The 27,886-nt window shown below is 41.4% G+C and overlaps 1 protein-coding gene across 12 annotated transcripts in view; it reads right to left on the minus strand.

Annotated features, from left to right (window-relative positions):
* Nucleotides 1-27,886, minus strand: part of HDAC4 (histone deacetylase 4) — a 124,863-nt gene that overhangs the window by 33,003 nt on the left and 63,974 nt on the right. For 10 of the 12 annotated variants that reach the window (XM_028704255.2, XM_028704317.2, XM_028704303.2 and 7 more), the window contains 10 exons: nt 22,754-22,885; nt 21,642-21,754; nt 17,268-17,384; nt 16,976-17,174; nt 14,774-15,012; nt 10,495-10,749; nt 8,952-9,138; nt 6,945-7,078; nt 4,988-5,108; nt 895-941 (listed from right to left, as the gene is read on the minus strand). In XM_028704255.2, the coding sequence (XP_028560088.2) occupies nt 895-941; nt 4,988-5,108; nt 6,945-7,078; nt 8,952-9,138; nt 10,495-10,749; nt 14,774-15,012; nt 16,976-17,174; nt 17,268-17,384; nt 21,642-21,754; nt 22,754-22,885 (1,544 nt within the window). The remainder of the gene's footprint in view (nt 1-894; nt 942-4,987; nt 5,109-6,944; nt 7,079-8,951; nt 9,139-10,494; nt 10,750-14,773; nt 15,013-16,975; nt 17,175-17,267; nt 17,385-21,641; nt 21,755-22,753; nt 22,886-27,886) is intronic. The other 2 variants (XM_028704267.2, XM_028704288.2) reach the window with 1 other exon arrangement.

Here is a 27,886-nt window from a genome sequence, read left to right on the forward strand (position 1 = left end):
TCCTTCTGGACCGAGGAGCTAGGAGCTGGGGCACTGTTATGTTGCGGTTCCGCTCCTTCCTCCTGGGCCATGTCTAGAAAGTTTTCATATATGCTGTAAGCCACCCAGAGTGACTGGGGAAACTCAGTCAGATGGGAGGGGCATAAATAATAAAATTATTATATTATTAAATATTAACCTGCATTTAGTTTATAATTACACAAAACTGCATTGAGAGAATGTCAAGCACTCCTTCAAAGTCTCAAATAACTGCAGCAGTTGGAAGAGATGAGGGAACAGCCAACATGATATATGCAGAGATAAATAGACTGCTGAACCTGCCATGAAGGAGGCTTTGTGCAATAGGTAAGAGCCAAGGAGAAGCAGTGCCACCAATACAAAGCAATTTCAAACCGATTATACTGTTAGTTACAATAATCAGTGTTTATTTAGTGAAAATAGTCATTCTGTGTTGCATCCAATGGTGACTTTTGTGTTGATAAAAGTCTCTTTGATGCAGGAGGGGTTTCCATCCGAGGAATGGAGAGGGAGCAGGTTTTTTATGATTCCCCCTCACAGCTAAGTTCCCTACCCTCCAACACGGGTTCCAGAGGCTTCAGGAAAATGTTCCAAAGAGCAAAGGGGCATAGGTGAAAAATCACCTCCCTGTTCTGCTGATTCTACTGGTGAGAGGCCTCATAGGATCAAAGAGCATTCTGTCAGTGGAGGAACACCACTGGATGCAACACAATTATTTCATGTAAAGATATTCTCCCTGCTTTAGATCTTACTTCTGCAGCAGTCTGTGGTGCAGATGAATACTATGTTATTCAATCACTTTAGCTATATGCAGTGGAACTCTAACCTACGAGATACACACATTATTTTCATGGGGGGGGGGGAGGGAGTACTTACCCCAACGCCACCACAAGGGAGCCTGACAAACATGGATGTTAAAGAGCCTGGGGGAGTTAAGAGGAGAGGAAAAAACTGTTGAAACTGCACAATTCTCAGGCTTTTAGGCTAAGCATTTTATGAACATGCACCTGATGTCAGCTGCAGGAGAAACCTGCCCATTCACAGAATATTACGTGTGGCATGTACAGTGGTACCTCGCAAGACGAATGCCTTGCAAGACGGAAAACTCACAAGACGAAAGGGTTTTTGGTTTTTTGAGTTGCTTCGCAAGACGATTTTCCCTATGGGCTTGCTTTGCAAGACGGAAACGTCTTGCAAGTTTGTTTCCTTTTTCTTAAAACCGTTAATACAGTTGCGACTTGACTTCGAGGAGCAACTCATAGCACGGGGTGTGGTAGCCTTTTTTGAGGTTTTTGAAGACTTTGGTGATTTTTGAAGCTTTTCCAAAACTTTTCCGAAACCGTGCTTCGCAAGACTAAAAAAATCGCAAGGCGAAAAAACTCGCGGAACGAATTAATTTCGTCTTGCCAGGCACCACTGTATACATCTACCTTCATTTGCCTCTTTCTTACACCTGTCGACTTTTGTTTTCCATAAGCCTTCAGTCTAGAATAGATTCTCCTAAACTAACTTCCAATATATTCTGTGTCATCCTAGTGACTTGTTATGGGTTGCAGTATTTATTTAAAGGGCATAATAGTGCCCTGGAATGGTTACAAAACCTTTCTCTGATTTATATACACCTTAATGCATTTTCAATCTGTTTTTTAAAAAACCATGCACATCTCAAAGTATATACAATTCTGAACAGGGCTCCAAAGCAATTTCAAGAACATCCACATTCTCTGAAGACACTTCAGAAAAAGAAAATCATATCCGTATCATTCTGTCTGAGGGTACAGTGGTGCCTCGCAAGACAAAATTAATCCGTTCCGCGAGTCTCTTCGTCTTGCGGTTTTTTCGTCTTGCGAAGCAGGACTATTAGCGGCTTAGCAGCTATTAGCGGCTATTAACGGCTTAGCGGCTTTAAGAAAAAGGAAACAAACTCGCATGAACTCGCAAGACGTTTCGTCTTGCGAAGCAAGCCCATAGGGAAATTCGTCTTGCAGAACGACTCAAAAAACGGAAAACCCTTTCGTCTAGTGAGTTTTTCGTCTTGCAAGGCATTCGTCTTGCGGGGCACCACTGTATTAAAATGTTACCAGCAATTTAACAGAAACAAAAATCCAATGTGATAGTCAGATCATTCTGGCTCCAACTGGTAAGCCATGGTTAATGGTTTATTGCAAACACACCAAATGTACCACAAACACAGAACATGCCTAATTTACTCCTCCACATGAGCAAGCATGAGCAACCAACCATAATCCTCAGCTTGTTATATCTGAACTGGAAATCATGGGTTGTCTTTGCTCAAATAAATCATGATCGATAAAGCCAAGGGCATTTGACTTTCCACTGTGGTTTCTTTGGAGTGAAACAAACCCAGTCCCTGGGTTCCCTGCGACAATAAGCCAAGCATTGTGGTTTATGGCTCCTGCTCACTAATGGAGAGGAGCAAAGTGGAAACAATCTGTGGATTCATGGTAAACCATAAATCATGACTTACCTTGATGTGCAAATGCACCAAACATGCAGTTTTCAATGAAAAGCACACCACTAGCGGCATCAGAATGGTTTCTCTATCAGCCTCTAATCAGAAAATGGCAAACCAATGCATATTGGGAAATATATGTAGGGGAAATGTCAGGGCACATATATAGGAAACATCTATTTTATTGGGGGGGGGGGACTAATGCAGGAATTCCTATGAAGAAGAATGATTATCACACATTTCTTGATTTCCAAGATAATAATCTCCATGAGGATATGGCCTGATTGCTTTGTTCTCAAAATTGGCTAGATGATAAAAATTGTGGCATTTAAATGAGAATCGTCAATTATTCTATCATTTGCCACTCCACTAATGTGTACCTTTCCCCAGCTGTAGCAGCAGCAATTGTGTGTTTACTTTCAACTTCTTCAGAAAACCTTATACCATTTTTCCAAATCCATTATGATCACACCAGAAAAAAATCACTTCCTGTTCCTAAATAATTGCTGAAATGTCAATCTATTGTTAACAAATGCACTACGTTGCTATTTTAAAAAATCACAGTGTGCTATTTTTTGGTCAGGAGTGCTAATTCAAATGAAAAAAAGAGTGTGCAAAATATGGTCTGAGGCTCAACATCAAAAAACCTAGGATCATGGCCACTGGTCCCATCACCTCCCGGCAAATAAAAGGGGAAGAAATAGAGGCAGTGAGAGATTTTACTTTCTTGGGCTCCATGATCACTGCAGATGGTGACAGCAGTCACGAAATTAAAAGATGCCTGCTTCTTGGGAGAAAAGCAATGACAAACCTAGACAGCATCTTAGAAAGCAGAGACATCACCTTGCCAACAAAGGTCCATATAGTTAAAGCTATGGTTTTCCAAAGAGTGATGTATGGAAGTGAGAGCTGGACCATAAAGAAGGCTGATCGCCAAAGAATTGATGCTTTTGAATTCTGGTGCTGGAGGAGACTCTTGAGAGTCCCATGGACTGCAAGAAGATGAAACCTATCCATTCTTAAGGAAATCAGCCCTGAGGGCTCACTGGAAGGACAGATCCTGAAGCTGAGACTCCAATACTTTGGCCACCTCATGAGAAGAGAAGACTCCCTGGAAAAGACCCTGATGTTGCAAAAGATGGAGGGCACAAGGAGAAGGGGACGACAGAGGACGAGATGGTTGGATGGTGTTCTCGAAGCTACGAAGATGAATTTGACCAAACTGTGGGAGGCAGTGGAAGACAGGAGTGCCTGGCGTGCTCTGGTCCATGGGGTCACAAAGAGTCGGACACGACTAAATGACTAAACAACAACTAATTCAAATACCTCACAGGTTGAAGTGTAAATGGGCTAACTTACTAGCCAAGTGTGTCACATCACTTAAAAACAAACAAACCTGAATGAGGTTACTTTGACAAGGCCAATTGTCTCTAAAATTATATTATCTTAATTTTTTTTATTCTTGTACAAAAATTGTCATTGTCCAATACCACATACTTACTTAGGAGTAAGCCCTTTGTACTCAGTGGGACTACTTACTTCCAAGTTCACATGCATACAACTGGGCTCTGTAAGGTTTTCCAAAATTGCATCCAGGAGCCCAACCAGCTATAAACCTTGAAGTTTCTAATATTATCAGATCACATTTTGAGGGTGCTCTAATTGACTTTTTGCACACCATTTGCCTAATTTCCCTGATATTCCAGGATTATTAAATTATTTGTTGGGGTAGCATGGAAATATGGAATCTGATCAGGGATTTATTAGCAATTATTGTAGTTGTTTTAGTTTACATTTCTTAAAACATAACTTAAGATTTCTATTTGTTCTTAAAATGTGGTACACAGTCACGCCTTCAACATCCCATTTGCTTGCTTTGTTCTTAGCCTGCCACTGTAAGTTTTTTGTTTCTGTTTTAAATGTGGCTAGCACTATTTAAAATCTGGCTATGATTTTCTAGGCAACACACAAGATACATACAGAGATCCCTTACAAATGAACAAGGCTTGATAAACATACAACAGCTTATCAATTCACCTCATTGGAGGAGGATGTGGTGTGTGTGTGTGTGTGTGTGTGTGTGTGTGTGTGTATGCCTACGTGTATATCTGTGAGAAAGGTCCCTGGAAAAAAGCATTCTCCTACAACAGCTTATATAGACTTGAATGCAAATGAAGATCACAGAACTTTGGATTGAAACTCAGATAAAAAGGAGTAGACCATCATCATCATGTCCCTTGCATATCTCTACATGCAGAGATTACTAGAGTCAGGATCAAAACAAAAATTTCCTTCCAGTAGCACCTTAAAGACCAACTAAGTTAGATCTTGGTAAGCTCATACCAAGAACTAACTTAGTTGGTCTTTAAGGTGCTACTGGAAGGAATTTTTTTGTTTTGACTATGGCAGACCAACACGGCTACCTATCTGTAACTAGAGTCAGGATGTATAGATTGATGCTCAAGGATGTAGAGAAGACTAAACGCCCTGCTGTACCTAACAGTTTCTTGCTGTCCAATTTCTGCCTATTCAGAGGGTTGGTACCATAAAGCAGGGTGTGGGCTTCTGAATGAACAGTCTGTAGTTCTTCTAGGGTAGCTTTTCTTCCACGGATACACTGCAAAAGAAAAGAAAACAATGAATTACATTTACTCTTAAAAAGCAGCAAATAGGGGGAAATATAACTGAAGTTAAACATAGGTTTATTTTCTCAGCTTATGTTTCATTTCCACATTTTTATTCTTAAATTTTTGAATTTCTTCTTCTCAAACTAAGCCAAGAAATTTAGGATGTTTTATGAAAACAGGTTTTTGTTATTCTGGCTACTGAAAATAACAAAAACAATTCATGAGCAATTAAACTGTCTCAGCAGGACTCACTGTGTTGAAATAATGTGGTAAAACTTGAAATAACTAAGTAAGACACATCAAATAAAATATTGCTTGACTATTACTCATCTAGTGCACACAGGAAAAACAATATGTAGCCTTTTGATACCAGCTAATATGAGAGGATTGGAGTGGGTCTTAACACCCAACATATTTGTATTTAACAACAGTTTGATCTTGTGGACTCTTTTCTCTTTTCTCCAAATTCACTCAGATAATAACTAAATGAAGTTTAAAAAGGACTTGCACTGCAAGTTTTCCCTGGAGTTCCTTTCCCACATATTCAAGGCCTCTGATCTGAGATAACAGAAATGGATGAATGAATGAATATTGTATCTTAGATTGTTTGCAGTAACTATGAAGAGATAAACCACTGGACCCAGACTATGACCAACTCACACTCGGATCAGGCAATAAAATCTACAATAATGGTCTGGTATGCACATCGTACTACGTGAAATCATGGCTTAGCGCAATGCACAAGCAATTGGGCTCCAGTAGAAAAAATTGTGGTCACTGCATGCCTCCCTAGTTTGGTTGCTGCACTGTGTTGAGCTAAACCATGGTTTGGTTTAGTGTGCTTATGTTTAGCTTTTCCAGATAAACCACAAGCCCTAAGTCATAGGCCAAACCTTGGTTACACTTAATGGTTAATCTCAAGAGAGCTAAACCACCAGCCTGAATTCAGATGACACACAAAGTCAAACCATAATTTAGCTTATCACAATGCTAGAGCAAATCAATGTGGGAGTTGGGGGAGAGAAGAACAGCAGCCACAATCTCTTCTCTGGGAGCCCACACAGTCACAAGAAGACATGGTTTGGCTTAGTGTGAAATGCAAACCAATTATGCAAATGCAAGTAAATTATGTATTAACAAACTAGTCAGAAATTTCAACCTGTGCATCTTTAAAATAAAACCTAATAGGCTTAGAATAAGTCACATGAAATTGCAGAGTTTTCCCATGTATGTACTATGAGGTTGGTGTACACATGCAACAAAATGAAGTTGTAGAATCCCTGTGTTGTAGAGGGTTGGGTAACCTTTGACCACAGCTCTACAGTGGTGCCTCGCAAGACGAAAATAATCCGTTCGCGAGTCTCTTCGTCTAGCGGTCTTTTCGTCTTGCGAAGCAACCCTATTAGCGGCTTAGCGTTATTAGCGGTTTAGCGGCTATTAAAGGCTTAGCGGCTAAAAGGCTATTAGCGGCTTAGCAGCTTAGAAAAAGGGGGGGGGGAGCGAAAAAAATCGCAAGACTTGCAAGACGTTTTCATCTTGCGAAGCAAGCCCATAGGGAAATTTGTCTTGCAAAGCAACTCAAAAACGGAAAACCCTTTCGTCTAGCGGGTTTTTCGTCTTGCAAGGCATTCGTCTTGCGGGGCACCGCTGTATTTCTGAAGGCCTGACCCTGTAAAAACAACAACAGCACTCCACAACACTAGCACACCAGACAGGAAGGTTCTATCAGCATGCTGCATATATAAATTATATATATGGGCAGGCCTCATTTCCCCAGTATCACAAGTCTGTTTGCCTTTCCCCGATTCTATTAGGCCATCCATTACCTCACACTTGCTACGAAGACCTGTCTCCTGAAGCCGGGACCAAATGCTCTGGATTCTCCCTGCATGTTCTGGGTGACTGTTTGTGTTGCCGCAAGTGCACTGGTGTTTCAGCATCAGAGTATCATACACAAGGCCTGCATTAGAGGATACAAAGTAACTCAGGCTGCAATCCTGTACTTATTTACCTGGGAGATAAACACTTCTGAGTAGATGCGTACAGAACTGCATTATTAAATGCACTATTATTATATGTGCATAGAAAGTATTCTTTGAAGTAGAGTATTTTGAATTGATTTTTGGACACAACTTTACCAAAAACATGGGACGCGGGTGGCGCTGTGGGTTAAACCACAGGAGCCTAGGAGTTGCTGATCAGAAGGTTTGTGGTTCAAATCCCCGCGACAGGGTGAGCTCCCGTTGCTCGGTCCCTGCTCCTGCCAACCTAGCAGTTTGAAAGCACGAAGTGCAAGTAGATAAATTGGTACCGCTCTGGGGGGAAGGTAAACGGCGTTTCCGTGCGCTGCTTTGGTTCACCAGAAGCTGCACGCCGGCTCCCTCGGCTAATAAAGCGAGATGAGTGCCACAACCCCAGAGTCGGTGACAACTGGACCTAATGGTCAGGGGTCCCTTTACCTTTAACCAAAAACACAAAAAATAACCTGGGCAACAGAAAAAGGATGGACATATTTTTGGCATATTCTGGTACTAGTGTCGAAGTTTCTTCTCTCTTCTACTGGCATCCAGTGAGAAGAGACAACAGTTCTAATTAAATCCAATGGGGGGGCATTGAGAGAAGGGAGGTTACAGGGAACCATTCAGAGGGCCTTCTTGGTAGTCATGCTCACCCCATGGAACGCCATCCCATCAGATGTCCAAGAAATAAACATCTATCAGACTTATAGAAGACATCTGAAGGCAGTACAGGGAGGTTTTTATGTTTGAAGTTTTTTTTGTATTTTAATACTTTGTTGGAAACTGTCCAGAGTGACTGGGGTAACCCAGCCAGATGGGCAGCATATAAATAATAACTTCATCATCATTACCATCGTGTGAAGATATAGCAAGGTTGTGTCTGTGTCTTGGTGCAAGAAGGACCCCAGCCCTAACCCTACCAGAAGCCTCCAAACCACTCTCCCCGCTGCCCACCCATCCACATCTTTTCTTTTCTTACATCTGACCACTGAAAAATACAAATCTCACCATGCTGGAAGGAAACAGTGTTCCTGAGAATATTCAAAATATATTATTTTTAATTCTGGATTCTGTTGGCCAAGTGAGCCCTCCCATTACTGGTTACTCATTCCTCTTCACAAAGGAGGTGGGGGAAGAGAGAACTGATGGGGGAACAGGCAGGGGATGTGAGGGCTGCATACACCCTCCACATTTTGAAAATATTTGTAGAGGATGCTTGCAAAAGCTCTCAAGGTTTTTTGTTTGGTTCTTTTCTTAGTATTTGGCCAAAACGTTTGCAAAATTCAAAAGGTTTTCAAGTCGGAGGTGGGGGTGAAGGAGGGCTATGCCACTAAACAGTTTTCCAAGAAGAGCAGCTTTTAAAAGTTTGTTTTAACCAAAGGATGAGCAATGGTCATGCTGAATGTAGTTTTATAAGAACCACAGCTCCCACGGGTTTTGATGCTTTCTACCAAAAAGGTTTCAAATATGATGATTTGTTATAGTTTTGCTGACTGGCTCAAAAGACACAGGGGTGAAATAAGACTTCCAGAGACAACTTGTTGGGGGTTTTTCATTCTACTGCCTTTGACTCTCCTCTTCCTTACCACCTGGTTCTTATCCGGAAATTCTGCACCATACCAAGATAATGCTGTTTTTTTTTGGGGGGGGGAGGGGTTCTGTGCAAAGGAGGATACTAAACTGCTTATGGCAACTTTGCCTCAATGAAGCAAATCTTGACCTACACAACTACTGGCAAATACATTTAGAAGGCTAACTGTAACAAACTGAACTTACGGTGAAATTTAATACTGTGAGAATAGTTCTGTCCATTACCTGTTGTGAATTGTGGCTTGCAGGGTGGTTCCTGTACGGACATGGGAAAGTTGGCAGAGGCAGGTGAAGACTGGGCACGAGAAAGTGGCCTATGTCCTCCAAAAGACACTGGGATGCCAGCAGCTTCCACTGATGCCTGGTAGTTCCTCAGCTGAAGAATCCGTTGCTGTTCCAGTAGAAGTGCTTGCTGTTAGGGAGGATGAATTGTCATTGCAAACACAAATTAAAATGATACAATGAATAAAATCACTGGTGCAGCTACAGAGAATCAGAATTGTAGAATTGGAAAGAACCCATCTAGTCCAGCCTTTCTCAACCTTGGGTCCCCAGGTGTTTTGGGCCTGCAACTTCCATCATTCCTAGCTAGCAGGGCCAATGGTCAGGGATGATGGGAGTTGTAGTTCAACAACATCTGGGGACCCACGGTTGAGAAAGGCTGATCTAGTCCAATGCAGGAATCGCAACATGTGGCCCACTATCCAATTTGAAACCATACCAGATCCTGCTTAGCTTTGCAAATGTGCTAGCAGTTTTATTGCTGCACCACTTCACGTGTTAAGCCTTTTACCAGTGTTCCCTTAAAAAGAGTATTCAGACAAATGGGTACCACTCATATATCCTGTTAACATTTTGTTTATGAATGCGGTCTTGTTTTTAAATGGCAGTTGAATTAATTACCTTCTCACCAACCTTTCTAAAGAGGAGGAGGAAGAGGAAGAAGCAGCAGAAAAAGAACATCTCAGATAATAATAAAGATAAATAGTCCAGGACTGGTGGGACACAAGCAGCAAATCCCACTCATTTTTTGAGTGGAGAAGGATAAAGTACAGCAACTGGAGAAAAATGGCAAAATAAGGAGTATGGGAAAGAGATGTGACAGAGAAGAACAGATCTCAACAGATAGCAAGAAAGAAAGAAAAGTAAAAAGCGTAAGGTCGGAGAAATTAAAATAAGTCCCAAGCTGCTTGTTGGGCTTAAGAATAATCCTGTGCCTGGAAAGGTGAATGATTACTCTGCTAAACAAACTTGCATTTCAGTGTAAGGCAGAGTTATTTCCTGTGACACCGCTTCTAACACTGAGAAGATTCAGAGCCGTTCAGTCACTATAAACTCAATTATACGCAATAATGATTCATATTAGGGCAGAGATTTGTCTCAATGGGCATGAACTACAGGTTGACAGCCCATGCACATCCTTTACCTTTTCATAAAAAGGATTCAGTCATGAGGGGTCACACTTCCTGAATACGGTAAATATTAAATATGAGTGCCTGTATATGATGCAAACACAGAGGAAGGAGAAAGAAAATGTGTCCATCACTTCCTTTTCCTACATTTCTCAGATGAAACCAGATGAAGTCAATTGCACAAGCAGTGCTCCTGCCTCTTTTTAAAACATCTAAACAAAATCACCTTTGTTTCAATTATTAAATGTCTTTTATGTGGTTTATCTCCATTCAGAACAGCAAACAAACATACAAACCTCCAGAAATTTTTCATCAAGTAATATTAGCATGCTGCCATTTATTGCACTATGTCTTACCTGTCTGAATAGCAACTCCTGCTCAGCTTGCCTCTGCCCTGGTTCCAGTTCTTGTGGCAACTCTCCATCTTCATCGCTCTCAACAGGCTCTTGCTTCACCTGGACCATGCTGGCCAACCCTTGGACTTCCTTTTGGTTTGATATCCGCTCAATATATGGGTCTTCTAAAAATGCCTGGTGTTCTCGCAGTTCTTCTTCAGTCTCTTCAGGATGGCTTTCATGCTGGCGGGAAGACTCGTTGGATTTTGGCATAATCTGAAAACATTCCTCAAATTTTACCACTGAAAGTGTGACCTCAAGAGTCAAAGCAAAGTCTAATCAAAGAAACCATTTGCAGTTGTAAAGTATGGGAGAAAAGTAAGTTTTCCTGCCATTTATAACCAGTTTACTTCTTATAACAAACTCTAAATTCCTAAACCATATGCATGTGATATATTTTAAGCAAAGGAATAACACGATACGTTGCTCATTTTCACAATTGTTTCATTTAACCACTCAGGCCCTCAAATGATTTCACAGCCTTTAATTAGGGTGTAAACGCCTGTGTTCAGGCGACACCGAGAAAGAGACACAGACGTGCTCTTAGCATGTCTTCTCCCCCCTCCCCGCTTGCCACCAGACTCCCCCTTCCTGCATTGCTCCAGGTATAGCTGATCGGACCCAGGACTTGATCCAGCCAAATCCAGGGCCAAACCAAGTTGGCTTGATTTGGTTTGTGATTAGGTCACATCTGGTGCCCAGCTCTACACCATACAATCAGATTTAGCACATGGACACAGATCTTGCCATGGCCCAAACAGGCTCCCTGGGTGAGTTGCAGATCTCTCCTACCTTTCCACTACAGTAGTGCCTCGCAAGACGAAATTAATCCTTTTCGCGAGTCTCGTCTTGCGGTTTTTTCGTCTTGCGGAGCACGGCTATTAGCGGCTTAGCGGCTATTAACGGCTTAGCGGCTTTAAGAAAAAGGAAACAAACTCGCAAGAACTCGCAAGACGAAACGTTTTGCGAAGCAAGCCCATAGGGAAATTCGTCTTGCGGAACGACTCAAAAAACGGAAAACCCTTTCGTCTAGCGAGTTTTTCGTCTTGCGAGGCATTCATCTTGCGGGGCACCACTGTATGTTGGACGCTTTGCATCCAAACCACTGTGTATCCTAAACAACTTATTTGGCAGAAAATGTGGGCATCGAAAAAGGAAACTATATATTTTAAAAACTACAGTATTTTTCCGTCTATTTTGGGGGCCTCAAAATGTAGAAAATAGGGGGCTTGAGCTTTGGGGGAAGGATTATTTGGGGGGAATGCCGAAAATCGCTCACCAGCCAGAACGCAGCACACAACCGCTCGTGTCACTTACAATTGCCACTTACAATATTGGGCTCGCACTTCGTTCCGACGGGTGAGCGATTTTTGGCATCTCCCCCCCCCCACACACAATCAAGCGGCCAATCGCTTCATTTCAGTTGGTGAGCAATTTTCGACATTGGCCACTTGATTGTTGGGGGGGGGGGAATCCCGAAAATCGCTCACCCGCCGGAACGCAGCACACAACTGCTTGCGTCGCAGCTGCCTGATCACCACCATTAGCCCTCCTGCTTGCCGATGCAACAGCCAATAGACAGCTGTCCTTGTCGCAGCAAGCGGGAAGGTGACTGGCGGCTGCTGGTGGCGATTGGGGAGCTGATAGGTGGTTCTGCGAGTTTTTAAGCGGCAACTGGCCACTTGATTGTTGGGGGGGGGGAGATGCCAAAAATCGCTCACCCACTGAAACAAAGCGCAAGCCTGAGTTTTTTGAGAGCCAGTTTGGTGTAGTGGTTAGAGCAGTGGACTCGTAATCTGATGAACCGGGTTCGCGTCTCCGCTCCTCCACATGCGGCTGCTGGGTGACCTTGGGCCAGTCACACTTCTCTGAAGTCTCTCAGCCCCACTCACCTCACAGAGTGTTTGTTGTGGGGGAGGAAGGGAAAGGAGGAATGTTAGCTGCTTTGAGACTCCTTAGGGTAGTGATAAAGCGGGATATCAAATCCAAACTCTTCTTCATCTTCTCATCCATCGGAACAAAGTGCGAGCCCGAGATTGTAAGCGGCAATTGTAAGCGAAGCGAGCGGTTGTGTGCTGCGTTCTGGCGGGTGAGCGATTTATGGCATTCCCCCCACCCCCAACCGATCAACTTACAATCTCGGGCTCGGGCAAAAAACCATTCGCGCATCCCGCCTCAGCACTACCGGTGTATAAGACGAGCCTAAATTTTGAAGCTTATTTTTGAGTCAAAGAAGCTTGTCTTATACACAGAAAAATACGGTAATTAACAAGGCAGTCCTAAAAGTTTCTACTCAGAAGTAAGTCACATTGAATTCAGGTAAGTGAGGTTAGGGTTGCAGCCTAAATTAGCATGCTGCCTCTGTTGAGCTTTTCACAGCCCACTCGCTATTCCCTGACATTATCTGGAAGCAAGATGGTACCAACATGTGAAACGGCTGAACCGACAAACAGTCAAGTGGCAGGGCAGCCAGATTATTAAGCAGGGGAGGGCAGTTAGTGACCATCTATGTGACCATTTGTTCACACCAAGGAGTCAGGCCAGAGACAGAAGATTTAAGGGAATGAGTGCCAGGTGTAACATTTTCACCCGATCCCTCTGACCCAGTAACTTCAATGCTACCCTTTGGTCATTTCAACTGTGACATTAAAGCGTAAGAGAAAGCAGGCCAGCAGCTTTTTCCTCTGGCCATAGTATCACAGATAACGAGATGCCTGAATTCCATCGCCAAAGGGCCTTGGTCAGCTTCATATGCATTTCTACTCTTCCCCTTGAACATTTGTTTTAAATGGGTTCTTAGTAATTTTCAACATAATTATGGGACAGGACCTAACCCACACAGCAAGCAACTGCACACAGCTATGATGGTACAGTGTTAAGGTTCTCTGCTATAAGACAAAACTAGCAGACTGAGAGATTTCTGCTATTGTATGAGATTGAAACACTGGGAACTGTCCGTTGAAGCCTGAAATTGAGATAATCAACAGTCTAAATCCAGGTTTTAAGCTACTGAAAGGGGGGGGGGGGGAGATAGTCTGCCTAGAAATAATAAATCTGATTCCAGGAAGGTCTGCATTCAATGAATAAATGAAATCTTTTAACACATATTTTGTTGCAATACTAGCTATAGGATCTTTAAAACTGACACAAATGAACTGCAGTATATTTACTTTCAAAGAGATTGCATCACCCATGTCTTCTAATAACCCTAATTTTAAGCTTTGCTTCACAAAGTATGTTTGTAGAACAGCAAAAGAAATCTCCATGGAAATAATAGCTCTAAACTACATCAGTATGCTAATTTGAATGAAGTCCAGGTCTGGCACATGCATAGCAGTGGCATATTTCCAGAAGTACAAAAATGACGTCAGTGGCTTGTGTAATCATCTTGTCTTGCTCTGTTCTATAAACAAAGTGCCCCCCCCCCAATTGTCTCTCTTTTTCTCACTGGAAAAAAATTTACACGAGCAGCCAAAGCTTTAGGCCAATATAACTCATTCTTGTGGTGGTTTTAATCAAAGCACAGCAATAATCTATCTACCATAAATGAAACCACAACAGTTTGAAAGCCAACCTGGTTACTGATTTCGCTCCAACTGTAAGATGCCTATAGTAAGGCATAGAGAGAGAGGTGGGATGGGGAATAAACACACACCTAAAATCAGGATGTTCATGAATTATATGTCCATTTGGAAATAAGCTTATCAGCATACTCTCTCAAAAGGTTCTTGGAATTTTAGACATTAAACACTTACATAATTCTTTCAGCCTTCACATACCTCATAAATATTAATAGTCAATATACAGAATCCTTTTAGGAGGAGAGGGAAAGAACGTGAGCAACAAATGTCCTTCAGAAGAAGGAGTCTGTCAGGCTTTCAGCTGTGAATAGAATTCAAGGTTCTCAGGTGCTAATTCAGTACTCAGAACAATTCCTTTCACGCAGAATGGTATTCTGGTGAATGAATTAAGGAAACATACACACTTCACTCAAATAAGTGACTTGCAATAGAATCCTTTTTATTTCCAACTACTTAGTTTTAGGAAGCCAATTTTGTACACATTTCTAATGTCTAATTTTCCCCTGTGTTTTCTACGTTGATCCTAACAGTAAGCAATCCCAAGGATGAAGACAAATTGACATTACATAATTATAAGCAGTACATATTAGAGCAAAAAACCATTTCAAAACGGGGGCATTAAAATTGCATGAGTAAGAGCCAGCAACCAGCATACCTACCTTGTTAATGTGCAGCTGCTGCTGCTGAAATTGCTGTTTGTGTTTTTCCAGGAACTGCTGATGTTGTTGCTGGATCACTAATTGCTGGAGGGCCTGTGCATTCTGGGGAAGAGGAGCAGACTGTGTGCGCCCCAAAGGGCGGTGTTGCCGCAGTTTGTGTATGGAGGGAGAGAGTCGATCTGTGCCCACCAGGGACTGCGCATGGAGGGGCAGTGCCCCAAGCCCTGAAAGATACCAGTCTGAAGATAATATGGAGGAAAACAGCGGAGAAGAAGAAAGAAGAAAAGAGGAAGGGAGAAAATAGCTTTTGAGTAACTCACACGGTAAGAACGTGTGCTATTAAGCCAGCCACCGTGTTATGTCATGCTGCTGAAAGGTTTTTAAAACAACAGAGATGAAGATAAACAATGAGACACAGTTTGATGTTGACTCAGAGTCAAGATTAGCTAGACAGCAATATGAGGAATAAGTGAGAGCTGTCCTGGAGACCTTTTTTCCCTAAAGACAAGTGCTGTCACACTCCATCACAAGTGTCGTTAATCAGCATATTTCCAACCTGCAGACACCCCAATGTGTCTGGCTTCTATTCACAGAGTTTACTATTTGTGTACTGTACAGAATGGGCACTGAATTCCAGAGCAGGAAGCTCAACATTTTTCATTAGTGTGGGGAGAACATGAAAAATGGCCAATTGATAAAACAGTACAGTCAAAGCTCATTTTGCAGACGGGATCCGTTCCGGAGGCCTGTCTGCAAGCCAAAAATGACGCATGTCGAAGCGCCGCATCTGCGCAAGCATGTGGCGCAATTTAGCACTTCTGAGCATGCACAAGTGGCGAACCCAGAAGTAACCCATTCCGGTACTTCTGGGTTTGCCGCGGACGATCGCCGAAGTGGGCAGAGGAGGATGCAGAACGATGTTTGACTGTATGCAGATAGTGGGGAGAGAGAAAGTTCTTGCCATCCTTTACAGCATTAGAACTCAATGTAACTCAGTGCAATTGACCAACAGCAAAATGGTCCATTGTCAGCATGTGGCATTCTCAAGCAAATGCCGGAGCCCCAAGGCCTGGGCACCTGGCTGGCTGGCGATTGAAAGGAGCACTGCACACCTACAGTAAGCTTTCATTTTGATCTGTTCCTGATATAGCACACTCTGGTGCAACATTACATCAGTGGCATGGGTGATGGCAGTAAAATAGTGGTTTGCTTGCTCACTGCTCCTCCGTGATATTCCTCTTAGCAGCAGGCAGGATATGGATACAGAAATAGATGTAGATATACAGAATGGGGTCAACCTGCTCCGGTGCAGGTAGTCTACCTTCACTGAGCCAAGTTGAGTCCTTCAGTATTTCCAATGCTTCAAAGTACTGAGAGAAGCACCAAGCACCATACCCACGCAGTAAGTTATCATTTTAATTCCTCCCCAATCCTCCTGGACACAGTGTCACTTCAGAGTGATGCTGCATCTGGGGCACTGGAAGAAATTAAAATGGCACTTGCTCACTGATGTGGTCTGGTGCACCTTAACACAGCTATCACTGCAGTCAGTGCTCACTTCATCACTTGCATAGCCCATCAGCGGCAGGATCCCATCAACCCTTGGCAGAGGGAACTCCCGGCACTTTTTATTATGCTCCTCTTTCAAGCCACTTTGTGTCCACCCTAATCTCTCCTTTCCACATCCACCATGAACACAAATTATTTCCTTTGTGTATTCATTATCTGTATTCTCTTAACTTATCACACTTTGGTCTGAGATAATATGCTGAGAGACAAAAAATGGGCACTCCATCCTTGTACAAGCCCTTGTCTCCTTCTTTCCTGACATGCTGTAACTGAAGTCTTCATGAATGTGCTAACTACAGATTTTCTCACTGCATCCAAACCAAGGAACTGTAGTCAGGATTGGATAAACTAGGATCAGAAATCAACTCCAAACTGTGGTTTCAGATTCTGTAATCATAGGCCCCAAATTTAGATGCAATGGGAAACTATGATTAATTAACCCAGGAAAACTTCAATCACAGCACAGTGAGAAAAGAAAGGGGCAGTGAGAGGTCAGCGCACACCGGCACAAGGTTTGCACATATCTCAGTTTATTAAGTTGAGATATGTATATCTGAAGCTAGCCTTTGGCTTTTGGCACGGACTCTGAGGAACACACACATGCTTTTTCAGTAAAACTCTGGTTGTGCTCACCTGGGACTAAGGGGTTTTGTGCAGTTGGTTGTTCCAGTAAGACCATGTGTTGAAGAAGAGGGTTGTGTGCAGTTCCCCCATCCCTTTCCACTGCAGAACTGCTCAAATAAGGAGTGAGGTGGGTGCCAGGAAACAAGGAGATTCGTTGTTGTAAGGGTGGAATAGCAAGTCTTTCAGCATCCTGCTGTCCTGATCCCCCCTGCAAGCATATAACTGGTAATACATTGAGCTTATGAACAGTTAATGTAACAAACAAAGCCCCCCAAAAAACTTTGCATTAAACATCACTTACACTGGATGGGGCAGTTGCAGGTAGTCCTAACGTTATATTTGGCAAGGAGGGAGATGTGTACAAAGGAAGCTGCGTTACTGAGCCTTCACGATTCACAAGTCTATGAGCCAGGTTGGTCTGAAAAGGGGGGGAAATGGTTGCCTCAGAAGAAAGGATAACACAAGAACCACACACTTCACCTATCATCATTATCAGTCTGTAAAGGAACGTAACATTAAATACAAGGGCAACTGAACTGGAATTGGAATTACTGGTGATCAAACTGTGCGGAATCTTCCTCAAAGCTCAATGCACCTAGAGGGAATAGGATTATAATCATAAGGCTAAATATACATTTTGAGACAAAATTGCTGCATGACACTGAATGAATGTCCAGTTTATCTAACTGTAGGCAAAATCAACTACAGTCGTAACTTGGAAGTCGAACAGAATCCAGAAACCAAAGCATGGCTTCTGATTGGCTGCAGGAAGCTCTTGCAGCCATTTGGAAGTTGTGGAAGCCCCGTCAGACGTTTGGCTTCCAAAAACAGTTCACAAACCAGAACAGTCACTTCCAGGTTTCCAGCATTCGGGAGCCAAAATGTTTGAGAACTAAGCTGTTTGACTTCCAAAGTAGGACTGTACTGTATATGCCAGACCTTGCAGGTTGCACCAATATACTCATCGCTCAAGTCAGTGATTTTTATCCCAAATACGTAGGAACACAACAACACATAGACATGTGACATTAGCTTGTTTCCATATAACTAGCCACTGTTTGCAATAGCAGCTACTAAACTTTGGGGGGCGGGGGGACAGTTGTTGATTACAAATTAATAGATTTACACAAATACGTTGTAAAAAAATTATTAGAAGGAATTTTAATATTAACCACCTACTAATTTGAATCTGAAGTTAGCAAAAGGTTGCCTCTGTGTGCTCAAAGAGGCTTTTCTGCTCCCTCTTTGTGGAGGCAATCTTTGTTGCCACACTGCAAAAAGTTTACCTAAAGGTAAGCCATCCAGAGCAGCTTGTCAGGTATCAAGGAAGCTGAGGAAGAAAACCCTGGTGCATTTAGAAGTACTCAAGTGCTGGGGTAGGAAAAGGGGTGAAGATCCATATCACTCACTGAAGCCAGCCTTGATTTTTATTCATATTTTTATATTATAATGCTAGGTTATATTACTAAACTAAATCTATTGGATTTAATTTTAAAATCATAGAATTCCACTGGCCTTGAACCATCACTAAAGAGATGTGGGCTTGATTAATGGAGAATATGAAATAAATTTGTGACATTTGATTACTAATCATACATTTCAAACAAGCAGATATGTATAAGCCTGCTCTCAGTGCACTGTAAAAAGATAATTATAGGGGGGGGGGGGGAAATGCCAACCTTTGCAGCACTGAGTAGGGCGAAAGAGTTTCTAAACAAATTTGTTGATTTCACCCAGTAGCAAGTCATCATCTTTACTTTACTACCATCTATTCAACAATACATCACTTGAACACTTTTGTAATTACATTTGTGTGTATTTCAGACCACTTTCATCTCAGTGCTCTTCTGACCAGAAGCTTAATACTATTTCTCATGAAAAATGCTTTAATGATTGGCTCCCAGCATAACCAGCAGGTGTTACAACCTTAACACTTTTCACAGTAATTGCAATTTTATGAAGTACTGTGTGAAATGTAAGTCTAATAGCACCAATTTTAATGTGTTGGGCAAGCTGAAATACAATCTGTAATTGATGCCAAAAGCAACTTCATGTGTATGATCTGCTTCATGTTCATTAATTTCTGTGTCAGAATACTAGTAAAAAAACATTGATGGAATGTTATGTTTTAAAGATAAAAGCTTCAGTTTCTGTAAAAACATAGCTATGGTTTTTAATATATTGTAGTTCACAGACAATACCTATTTCTCTCCTAAGGATGCCCCCCAAAGGAGTGCTTCCAAGCTCTTCAAGGCCTGTTTGGCCCACAGAGAAAAGTGAAAGAACCCTCATAGACATGATGTAACATGTCTGCTAAATATTTTGATAAAATAAAGCATATCTGTTTTGACCGCTCCGTGATTCTCAGAGGAAGGGCGGTATATAAATGTCAACAACAACAACAATCTTTGGCGATCACTCGTAGCCGAGTAAAATTGTCTTCCATGAATATGGTCTTAACAGTGAGTCCGTAAGTGACTGTGGAGGCCAATTCTGGATCCACATGTCCTTCCACAGTGGGGACATTGGTTTCCGGGCGGGAGTTGGTCATGGTGTGGATTTGCCAAGCGTGCCATCCTCTTAGCCCTTGCGTCCTGAGTTTGAGTGTCTTCAAAGCCCATGACACCTTTGGTAAAGGCTATTCTCCAACTGGAGCACTCACAGGCAACTGTTTCCCAATCGTTGGTGTTTATACTACATTTTTAAAAATTTGCCTTGAGACAGTCTTTAAACTGCTTTTGTTGACCATCAGCATTACGCTTTCCATTTTTAAGTTCGGAATAGAGTAGTTGCTTTGGAAGACAATAATCAGGCAACATGATCAGTCCAACGAAGTTGATGTTGAAGAATCATTGCTTTGACACTAGTGATCTTTGCTTCTTCCAGTACACTGATATTAGCTTGCCCAAGTGATGTGTAAAAATTTTCAGAGACACCGTTGATGGAATCTTTCGAGGAGTTGGATATAATAGCAGTGTAGTAAAGGTGTTGCGAGGCACACAGCCCACTATTTATATTGCTCACTATTTACATCTTACAGCTGACAAGAAGAGGTTGACTGGTTGAGTCCAGGAAGTGGTGAATGCATCTTTACAAGAGGGAACAGGACCAGCTGCCTTTCAAGAAGTGACTGTGAGGCTACTCCTGGAAGTGTCATCCCTGGGCCATGAGGATTATATTGTCTGGTCTCTAATATCCCCTTCTTGGGCAAGGGTGTTGTGCCCACTTTTGAATGAGAATCCTTATCTGGATACATTTCAATCTGGGTTCAGGTCTGGTTTTGGCACACAATCTGTTTTGGTTCTCCTGCTTGATCATCTATGTTGGAAGAGTGACAGGGCAAGTGCAACCTGGCTCACCATCCTGAACATCTCAGTGGTCTTGATACTATTGATTATAGAAGGGGCGGCTAACCTGTGGTTCTTCAGATACTGATGAACTATGATACTCCTCATCCTATCATTCTGTTTCTTATAGTGAATTTTATCTCTAAAAGACTTCTTTGTGGAAAATAATCCCTGACAAGACTGGTTTAGGCTGGTGGCAGTGGGACCACTGGGTCTCACCTGAAGAGTATTTCTCCTGGATGGTGGTCCATAAAGAAGACTATTATCTCCATCTAGCATCCAGGGCCAGGAAATACATACAAATCCCATATTTTATAACATTTGTTTTAGTATTTTAAAACTGTAAAGCCCCTTTGGTGCCTTGGCAGAAAGGCAATACATAAACACAATACTATTTTAAAAATACCACCTGTGGAATGTGTCCATCTCCAGATTAGTTTGCCATTTACCACGATCATCCTGAGATCCTTATCTGGGTGCTTTTACTTTGTTTCCACTAATTTTGGCTCTTCTGTTGCATGTGAACCTTGGTTCATGGTTTAAACTCCTTAGTTCAAAGCAAGTCAGCTTCATGACCAAGGGCTTAAAGATAGCTTGTTTTGAAACTGAACAGTTAGTGATAAACTATGAGCCCAAGTTTGCAAATAGCCAAGACTAGAAAGCAAAGTAAAGGCTATGGAAGAGTTTCCCTTAGCTGCACGGGAGAATGGGGAGGGGCATGCAACCCGTATCTAATTTGGACTCATTTCAGCTTGGGGAGCGTGGAGAACATCTGGTCTTCCAGATGTTGCTCAACTACAACTGCCATCAGCCCTAGCAAGAGTGGCCAGTGGCCTAGCGAAGATGGCAGTTGCACTTCAGCAATATCTGTAGGGCCAAAGGTTCCCCATAACTGGTTGAGCATGACATGAAGTAAGGTGATTGAACAAGTCATACTGTGAATATTTATCTGGAAAGGTGACAAATATTTGAAAAATGGAAATACCCAGTAATAAAAATGGGTAGGCACAGTTTAAGCTGTATGCACAGTTTAAATAACACTGCAAACAGTGCATTTTTTACCAGCTTTTGTATTCAATCTTCTTTTTTTTAAACATACTTTTCAGAACTTTGGTGATTATACAACTTTCCCTTCACAGGCAAAATCTGTAAATATTGACTCACTGTGACAAAAATGGAAGCATACTTGGGTTTTTCACATTTTCTAATTACAATATATTCTTAAAAAAATGTAACATCTGAAGTAAAGTACTTTGCTCTCCATAATCTATAATGCAAGTTGGTGTACTGTAGAAAGAAACACAAATGTCCAAAGCAATGTACTTTACCTCTGCCTGAAGATTTGCAACTGATCCAGTAATTCCATTCTCAGTGCTTATGTTACTGGAACTATTATTTGGAGAACTAGGGCCAGATCCAGGAGCGCTGTTGCACGCAGAGTCTAAAACACATTGAAAACCATTTATTAATGCCACTGTCATGCAATCATATTACAAAATAACAGGATTTTCTCAGCATTTCCACTAAAACTCAACAAACTTATCAAATTAACTGGATTTTTTTAAACATAACTCTGCAAGTATTCCAAATACACACAATATTGTACAGAATTAATTATACAATTACAAGTCAATAAAGTAATTGACAATTTATGGTAAGAATTATCATTATATCGAAAAGCTACGAAAAGAGTTCATATTAAACAATGGCATGTCAAGATATACCATCAAAGAGGTGACAACTAAAAAATGTTTTACATACGGTTACATAATTTGCCTAGCATTTATTATTTTCTAGTAAATAAATAATGTGGGAAGCAGTATGGGGGCTGCATGGGAAGAGGACAATGGATGAAAACCACCTTTTCTTAAATAAATCTCTGTCCCTTCCACAAACTTGTGTGATGGACACTCTGGATTCAATTCTACAGCTCTAATTATAATAATTGATAGAGCTGCAAGGCATTAAAAATGAATATTTTCACTTCTGGTATAACTGTTCACTTATTCTAAAATTATAGGAGAATATATTAACAAAAAATCAAGAAAAACATGTTCTCTTATGGTGTATAATTCAGTTACCGTTTTATCTGGGCTATTTAGAAGCATCAGTAGAAATTACAGCTTTGGAGTTCAGTTTTTTAACCACTACCAAAATTATTGTAGCCTACTAGAAGAAAAGACACCATTCCCATATCCTATATATACTGACATCTCAGAATTTGAATAGCCACAAACCTCAAATGGACTAACTCTGGGAGGGTAAGGGCAGAAAAATACAACAAATTTACTGAAAGAGAGTCATTCCTCACTGAATAATGGAATAGGAATGCAAAACATATAGTGATTATTGCAATTATATAAAAAAAGACATAATATTTATACAACTTATTTACGTATTTTGTAATTTAAATTAAATTAGCTCATGGTCAGCAACCTACCTGTGACATCTAATGGGCGCTTTTTAAGAGCTGTAACTACAGGTCCATCTTTTCTTCGTAATAATGGGCTACTCCGCCTTTCTGCAACCTTCTGCTTTAACCTGGATCGCAATTTAAGATTGGGTTCAGATGCTGGAATAAAGAGAGCGACAAGGGAGAATATAAGCTTATCATATGCATAACAGTTTTCCAGTAAAAATATCTTATTTAAACAACCCTAACACTTGCTATACCAAAAACATAACATCTAACACAGGGCATACTTACCACTGAATTAGAACAGCATCTGAAAGCATGGATTTAGACAACATTTCAGGAAGACATTATGGACCAAAGGGTTAAAATCTGAGCAGCTAGTAATCTATTAAATGTATTTCAAATATTGCTGAAGCCCTCTCATGTAATTAGATAAGCGATCCAGAGTGGTGAAGAAAGCAAAAAACAACACCCTCAGCCATTATATTGCAATCCTATGCCCTCACTTCCTCTGCCCGTCAGCGCAAGAAACTTGGAAGTTTCTTTGTTCACTTGAGAAGGCCAGTTCACAAATCAATGTCTGAAAGCACAATCATCTAACCAAAGTTAAAATAAATTATAGTTTCCCAAGTATGTACATATAATAATGGAATTGCTGTCTGTTCCAAAGGGAAAGTTTGCACTCTCCTGTTGCCTCCTCCTCCGAGCTAGTTCCCAAGTATCGTTCCTTAAACCATTGTTAGGTGATTGTCTATGTGTACTGGAATGAACACATTTTCTTGGTAGCATACTTTTGTTTGTTATGATCCAGTATGAACTTGATGTTAAACATTGCCAGTGCAATGGGGCATAGTCATTCTCCTGGCACTAGCACTGCTGTTGCTTGTTGGACTATTAATTTAAAATGCTAATTATTAATTAATTGGACTATTAATTAATTGGACTATTAATTTAAAATGCTAATTATTATTAACAAATTTGGTATTGTAGTGTTCAAAGCACTTTACATGTTACCTAACTGTAATCCTTAAACAACATGTAAGGTTAAGTCAGGGGGTAGTACCCAATGTAGTTCCCAATGCAGTTCCATTAATGCAGGGAACGGAAACTTCTAGCTGCACAATGGAATTTCACATTCCCCTCCTCTCCCTGCAACCTCCCAAAATCTGTTATGGGTTTCCCCCCAATCCTCCAGAGCAGATCTAAGGAGATCACAGTGGGTGAGCAGGGAGAGGAGAGCGAGGGGAAGTTATGCTAACAAAACTACGCCATTGGATACCACCCAGTATTTGCATCCTCCATGTTGCAGGTGGAAGGAATTAGGACCGAGTGAGACTTGTCTAAGGCAACTTAGTTCCAAGATCTGAAGAAAAAATTTCCAGATTCCAAGCTCAGTCTCTTAGTTACCATGCTACACCAGCTCTTAATTTAGGTTCTATTTTAAAGTATGTTTAAAAACATTTTTACATGTCCAAAATCCAGGATTAGGCATGCTAAAAGATCTAGCTAAATTTAAATACATTTATAAAAAGGAGCTAAATAACTCCAGCCCCACTTATGAATCTACAATATATTGCTTTGACCCTAAATTGCAGTTTCCTTTGATACTCGACCATATACGAATATATTATACTTGACCATAGTCAATGATGACTCAGTGATAAAGTAGAAGAACTGGGGGGGGGGGGGGCTTAAATTTGATGACAGAGAAACAAGTCCAAATAGACAATTCACTAGACAATACCATCAAGTTAATTATTTAAAGAAAAAGAGAATGTCCTACCACTATTATTCATTTTATTTATAAAATTATTTGGGGGTCACCTTTTTGCTCAAAAATAACTCACAAGGACACTTACCATTTTAAAACTTTAAAATGATAGGGCTGCAATTCTAAGTGCATTAGAATAGTTAAGCTCCACTGAAATAGACAGAACTTATTTTTATGTATATTGGTTTAGATGAAAATCAAGCTTTTAAATCACACAAATTATAACCATCCTATGGAGTGGCTTAAGTACAACACCACAAACATAGTGTAATAGAAACATGTCATAAAAACAGTAAATGTATAAAAACAGCAGAGCTACAAAAATTGAACCTTAGGAGTCAAGAAAGGCCTGGACAAAAAGGTATGTTCTTAAACCTTCACTAGCCAGCTAAGCTATTGAACTAGAAGCTTGTTAGTACCTGCTACAGGGAACAATATCTGAAGTAATTTCCTCCTATATTTAGGAATTTGACAAGATGTGGCATAACGCTCAGCAGAACCAGACTTTGGACCATGACCACAGCACAAAGTACAGGGTGGGCAGAGATATTGTCATGGTGTTTTGCGCACCACAAGGAGTGGAGGCTCTCACCGAATTGCACATCCACACTGCATTATGCACTTAAGGTTGCCATGCAATTTTTCTAATATGTCACTTAGTGCATTCATAAGCTCAGCATCAGCTTGCAGAGGAATATTTATTGGTAAAACATACTGCTAGTTTACAACCCAAACAAGTTTGTTTTTAACAGAAGTGTTAAAGTCACAGTAATTTGATCAGCACAGCAACAACACTTTCCCCACATTTTTGCAAAAATAAAACAGCATGCTGTACACTTTGCATATTAGAAATAATAGCCCTATTTTCCTGTTTTCTGGAACCACAGCTCTTTGCAATAAAAGCTTTCTCTTTGTAAATAATACAATTAGTAAGTAAGTATACAAACATCCAGCTGCTCCATGACAAGATCTCAGGATCTTCACTATGAGATCTATAAACTGACTAATAGAAAATACAGTGGTGCCCCGCAAGACGAATGCCTCGCAAGACGGAAAACCCGCTAGACGAAAGGGTTTTCCGTTTTTGAGTTGCTTCGCAAGACGAATTTCCCTATGGGCTTGCTTCGCAAGACGAAACGTCTTGCTAGTCTTGCGATTCCCCCCCCCCCGCTTTTTCACCCTTTTTCTAAGCCGCTAAGCCGCTAATAGCCTTTTAGCAGCTAAGCCGCTAAGCCTTTAATAGCCGCTAAGCCGCTAAACCACTAATAGCGCTAATCCGCTAAGCCGCTAATAGGGTTGCTTCGCAAGACGAAAAAACCGCTAGACGAAGAGAATCGCGGAACAGATTCTTTTCGTCTTGCGAGGCACCACTGTAAGCAGGGCAAATCTTGAAGACTTCAACAGAGAAACGGCTATTAACAAAGGAAAAGAAACTTGGATCACCAGCACCTGGAACACAATCACAATCCAGCCGGATAACTATGCTCTGCATGATCAGCTAGAGAAAGGGAAAATCATAAGCTGCACTTTGAACCACAAAATGTGCAAGTCTGAGCCCCCCCCCTCAAAAAACCCCATGATTAATAAATTATATATCAGCAGTACAGAAAGTTGAGCAGCACTTCCTGGACTTTCGCAGAAATTGTCTGGAGAAGAGCCTTCTCCTGCAACACTGCCATCGGTGGTAGACTCAAGGACAATTTCACAGACCATTTTTAGCCTTGGGTACTCCCCTGTGACTTTTCCAACCAGTTTTGTACACATCACCCTATTGCAAAGACTTCTGTACAACATTAGACAACGTTGTACAGTGGTGCCTCGCAAGACGAAATTAATTCGTTCCGCGAGTTTTGTCGTCTTGCGATTTTTTTCGTCTTGCGAAGCACAGTGTCGGGAAAGTTTTGGAAAAGCTTCAAAAATCACCAAAGTCTTTAAAAACCTCAAAAAAGGCTACCACACCGCGTTCTATGAGTTGCTCCTCGAAGTCAAGTCGCAACTGTATTAACAGTGTTAAGAAAAAGGAAACAAACTTGCAAGACGTTTCCGTCTTGCAAAGCAAGCCCATAGGGAAAATTGTCTTACGAAGCAGCTCAAAAAACAAAAAACCCTTTCGTCTAGCGAGTTTTTTGTCTTGCGAGGCATTCGTCTTGCGGGGCACCACTGTACAAACTCTTTCCCTCAACAGTTTGCAAGAAAATGACTGGGCCCTGTGTGTGTGTGTGTGTGTGTGTGTGTGTGTGTGTGACTGATCCACATGAGTCTTACAAAACCCAGTTTATGTCTAATTTCTCCTTCAGACAGCGCCCAACTTTCTCAGAGAGGTCCTTTATATGTGACCTTTGATTCCCAGATCCCAAATTGGTCAAACATGTCTTTACTAACTGGACATAGTGGAGACTTCCCTAGAGCCAGAGCTCCAATCCATTTTTGCCATTTTCACAAACAGATTCTATGCCATCAATATCCTGCTTCTTAATGTTTTGAAATGGCCAGGCCCTGAAACCGGAGGGACTCTGTCCCATTTTCCCATCTACCCACAACATTTCTGTGTTTCCTCTGATTATGTGAACCAACTGCTTCAACTGAGAAGCTACGCACATGAAACTCCCCATTTACAGGAGTTCAAGGCACACATGACCAAACATGTGTGCATCACAGCAAACCCAGAAGAGGTACAGAATGGGGCAAAAAAGAATGTGGAAACGACGAAAATGGCACAAAAACAGCACCTGGCAATCCCACAAGCCTTTGCAATCCCAGGAGTACGTGCACCTTTGAGGCCTGCAGAGGGTTAGAGTTTGAGCAAGGAGGTTTGGAGGGTGTTTGCAGGCATTTTCAATGCTTGCCCTCATATATGCAATTTCACATGTAAATGGGCAGTTGCCTGTAGTACGTGTTTGGATACGGTGGGAGCAGGAGTATGCTGCAGGTTTGCGGATGAGATTTTTGTCTGAATGTCTGCAGAGGTGGGTCAACTAGTATACCTGATCCAGCGCCGGCATTATTGTCAATATCTATCTTGTTGATGGGTTTAAAATAGGTGAAGTTTTTGTTGACAATGACACATACGGAAATAGTGATACAATGGAAAACTGCCCACTTTTTAACACACAGCTGGATAGCTTGGAATTTAGCAGTACCAGAAAGGCTGACTCAGCACAATAGCTGTGAGAGGTGCTGCAAGAAGAGATTATTTCGAAATAACTTGGGTGCCCATCATAACTTTTGTTAATAGACAATGGCAATTACTTCAGCCACTAGTCTCTCACATCACTTTGTGGCAAATGAAGAGCTGAGCAGAATGTTAGTTTATCAACAAACTAAGGGAACATACACCACCTTGGATATAACTAACCTGTGCACTGCTCTCCAAAGTGATACCAGTA

This window comes from Podarcis muralis, chromosome 1, assembly GCF_964188315.1.
Source record: "Podarcis muralis chromosome 1, rPodMur119.hap1.1, whole genome shotgun sequence".
Classification (NCBI taxonomy): domain Eukaryota; kingdom Metazoa; phylum Chordata; class Lepidosauria; order Squamata; family Lacertidae; genus Podarcis; species Podarcis muralis.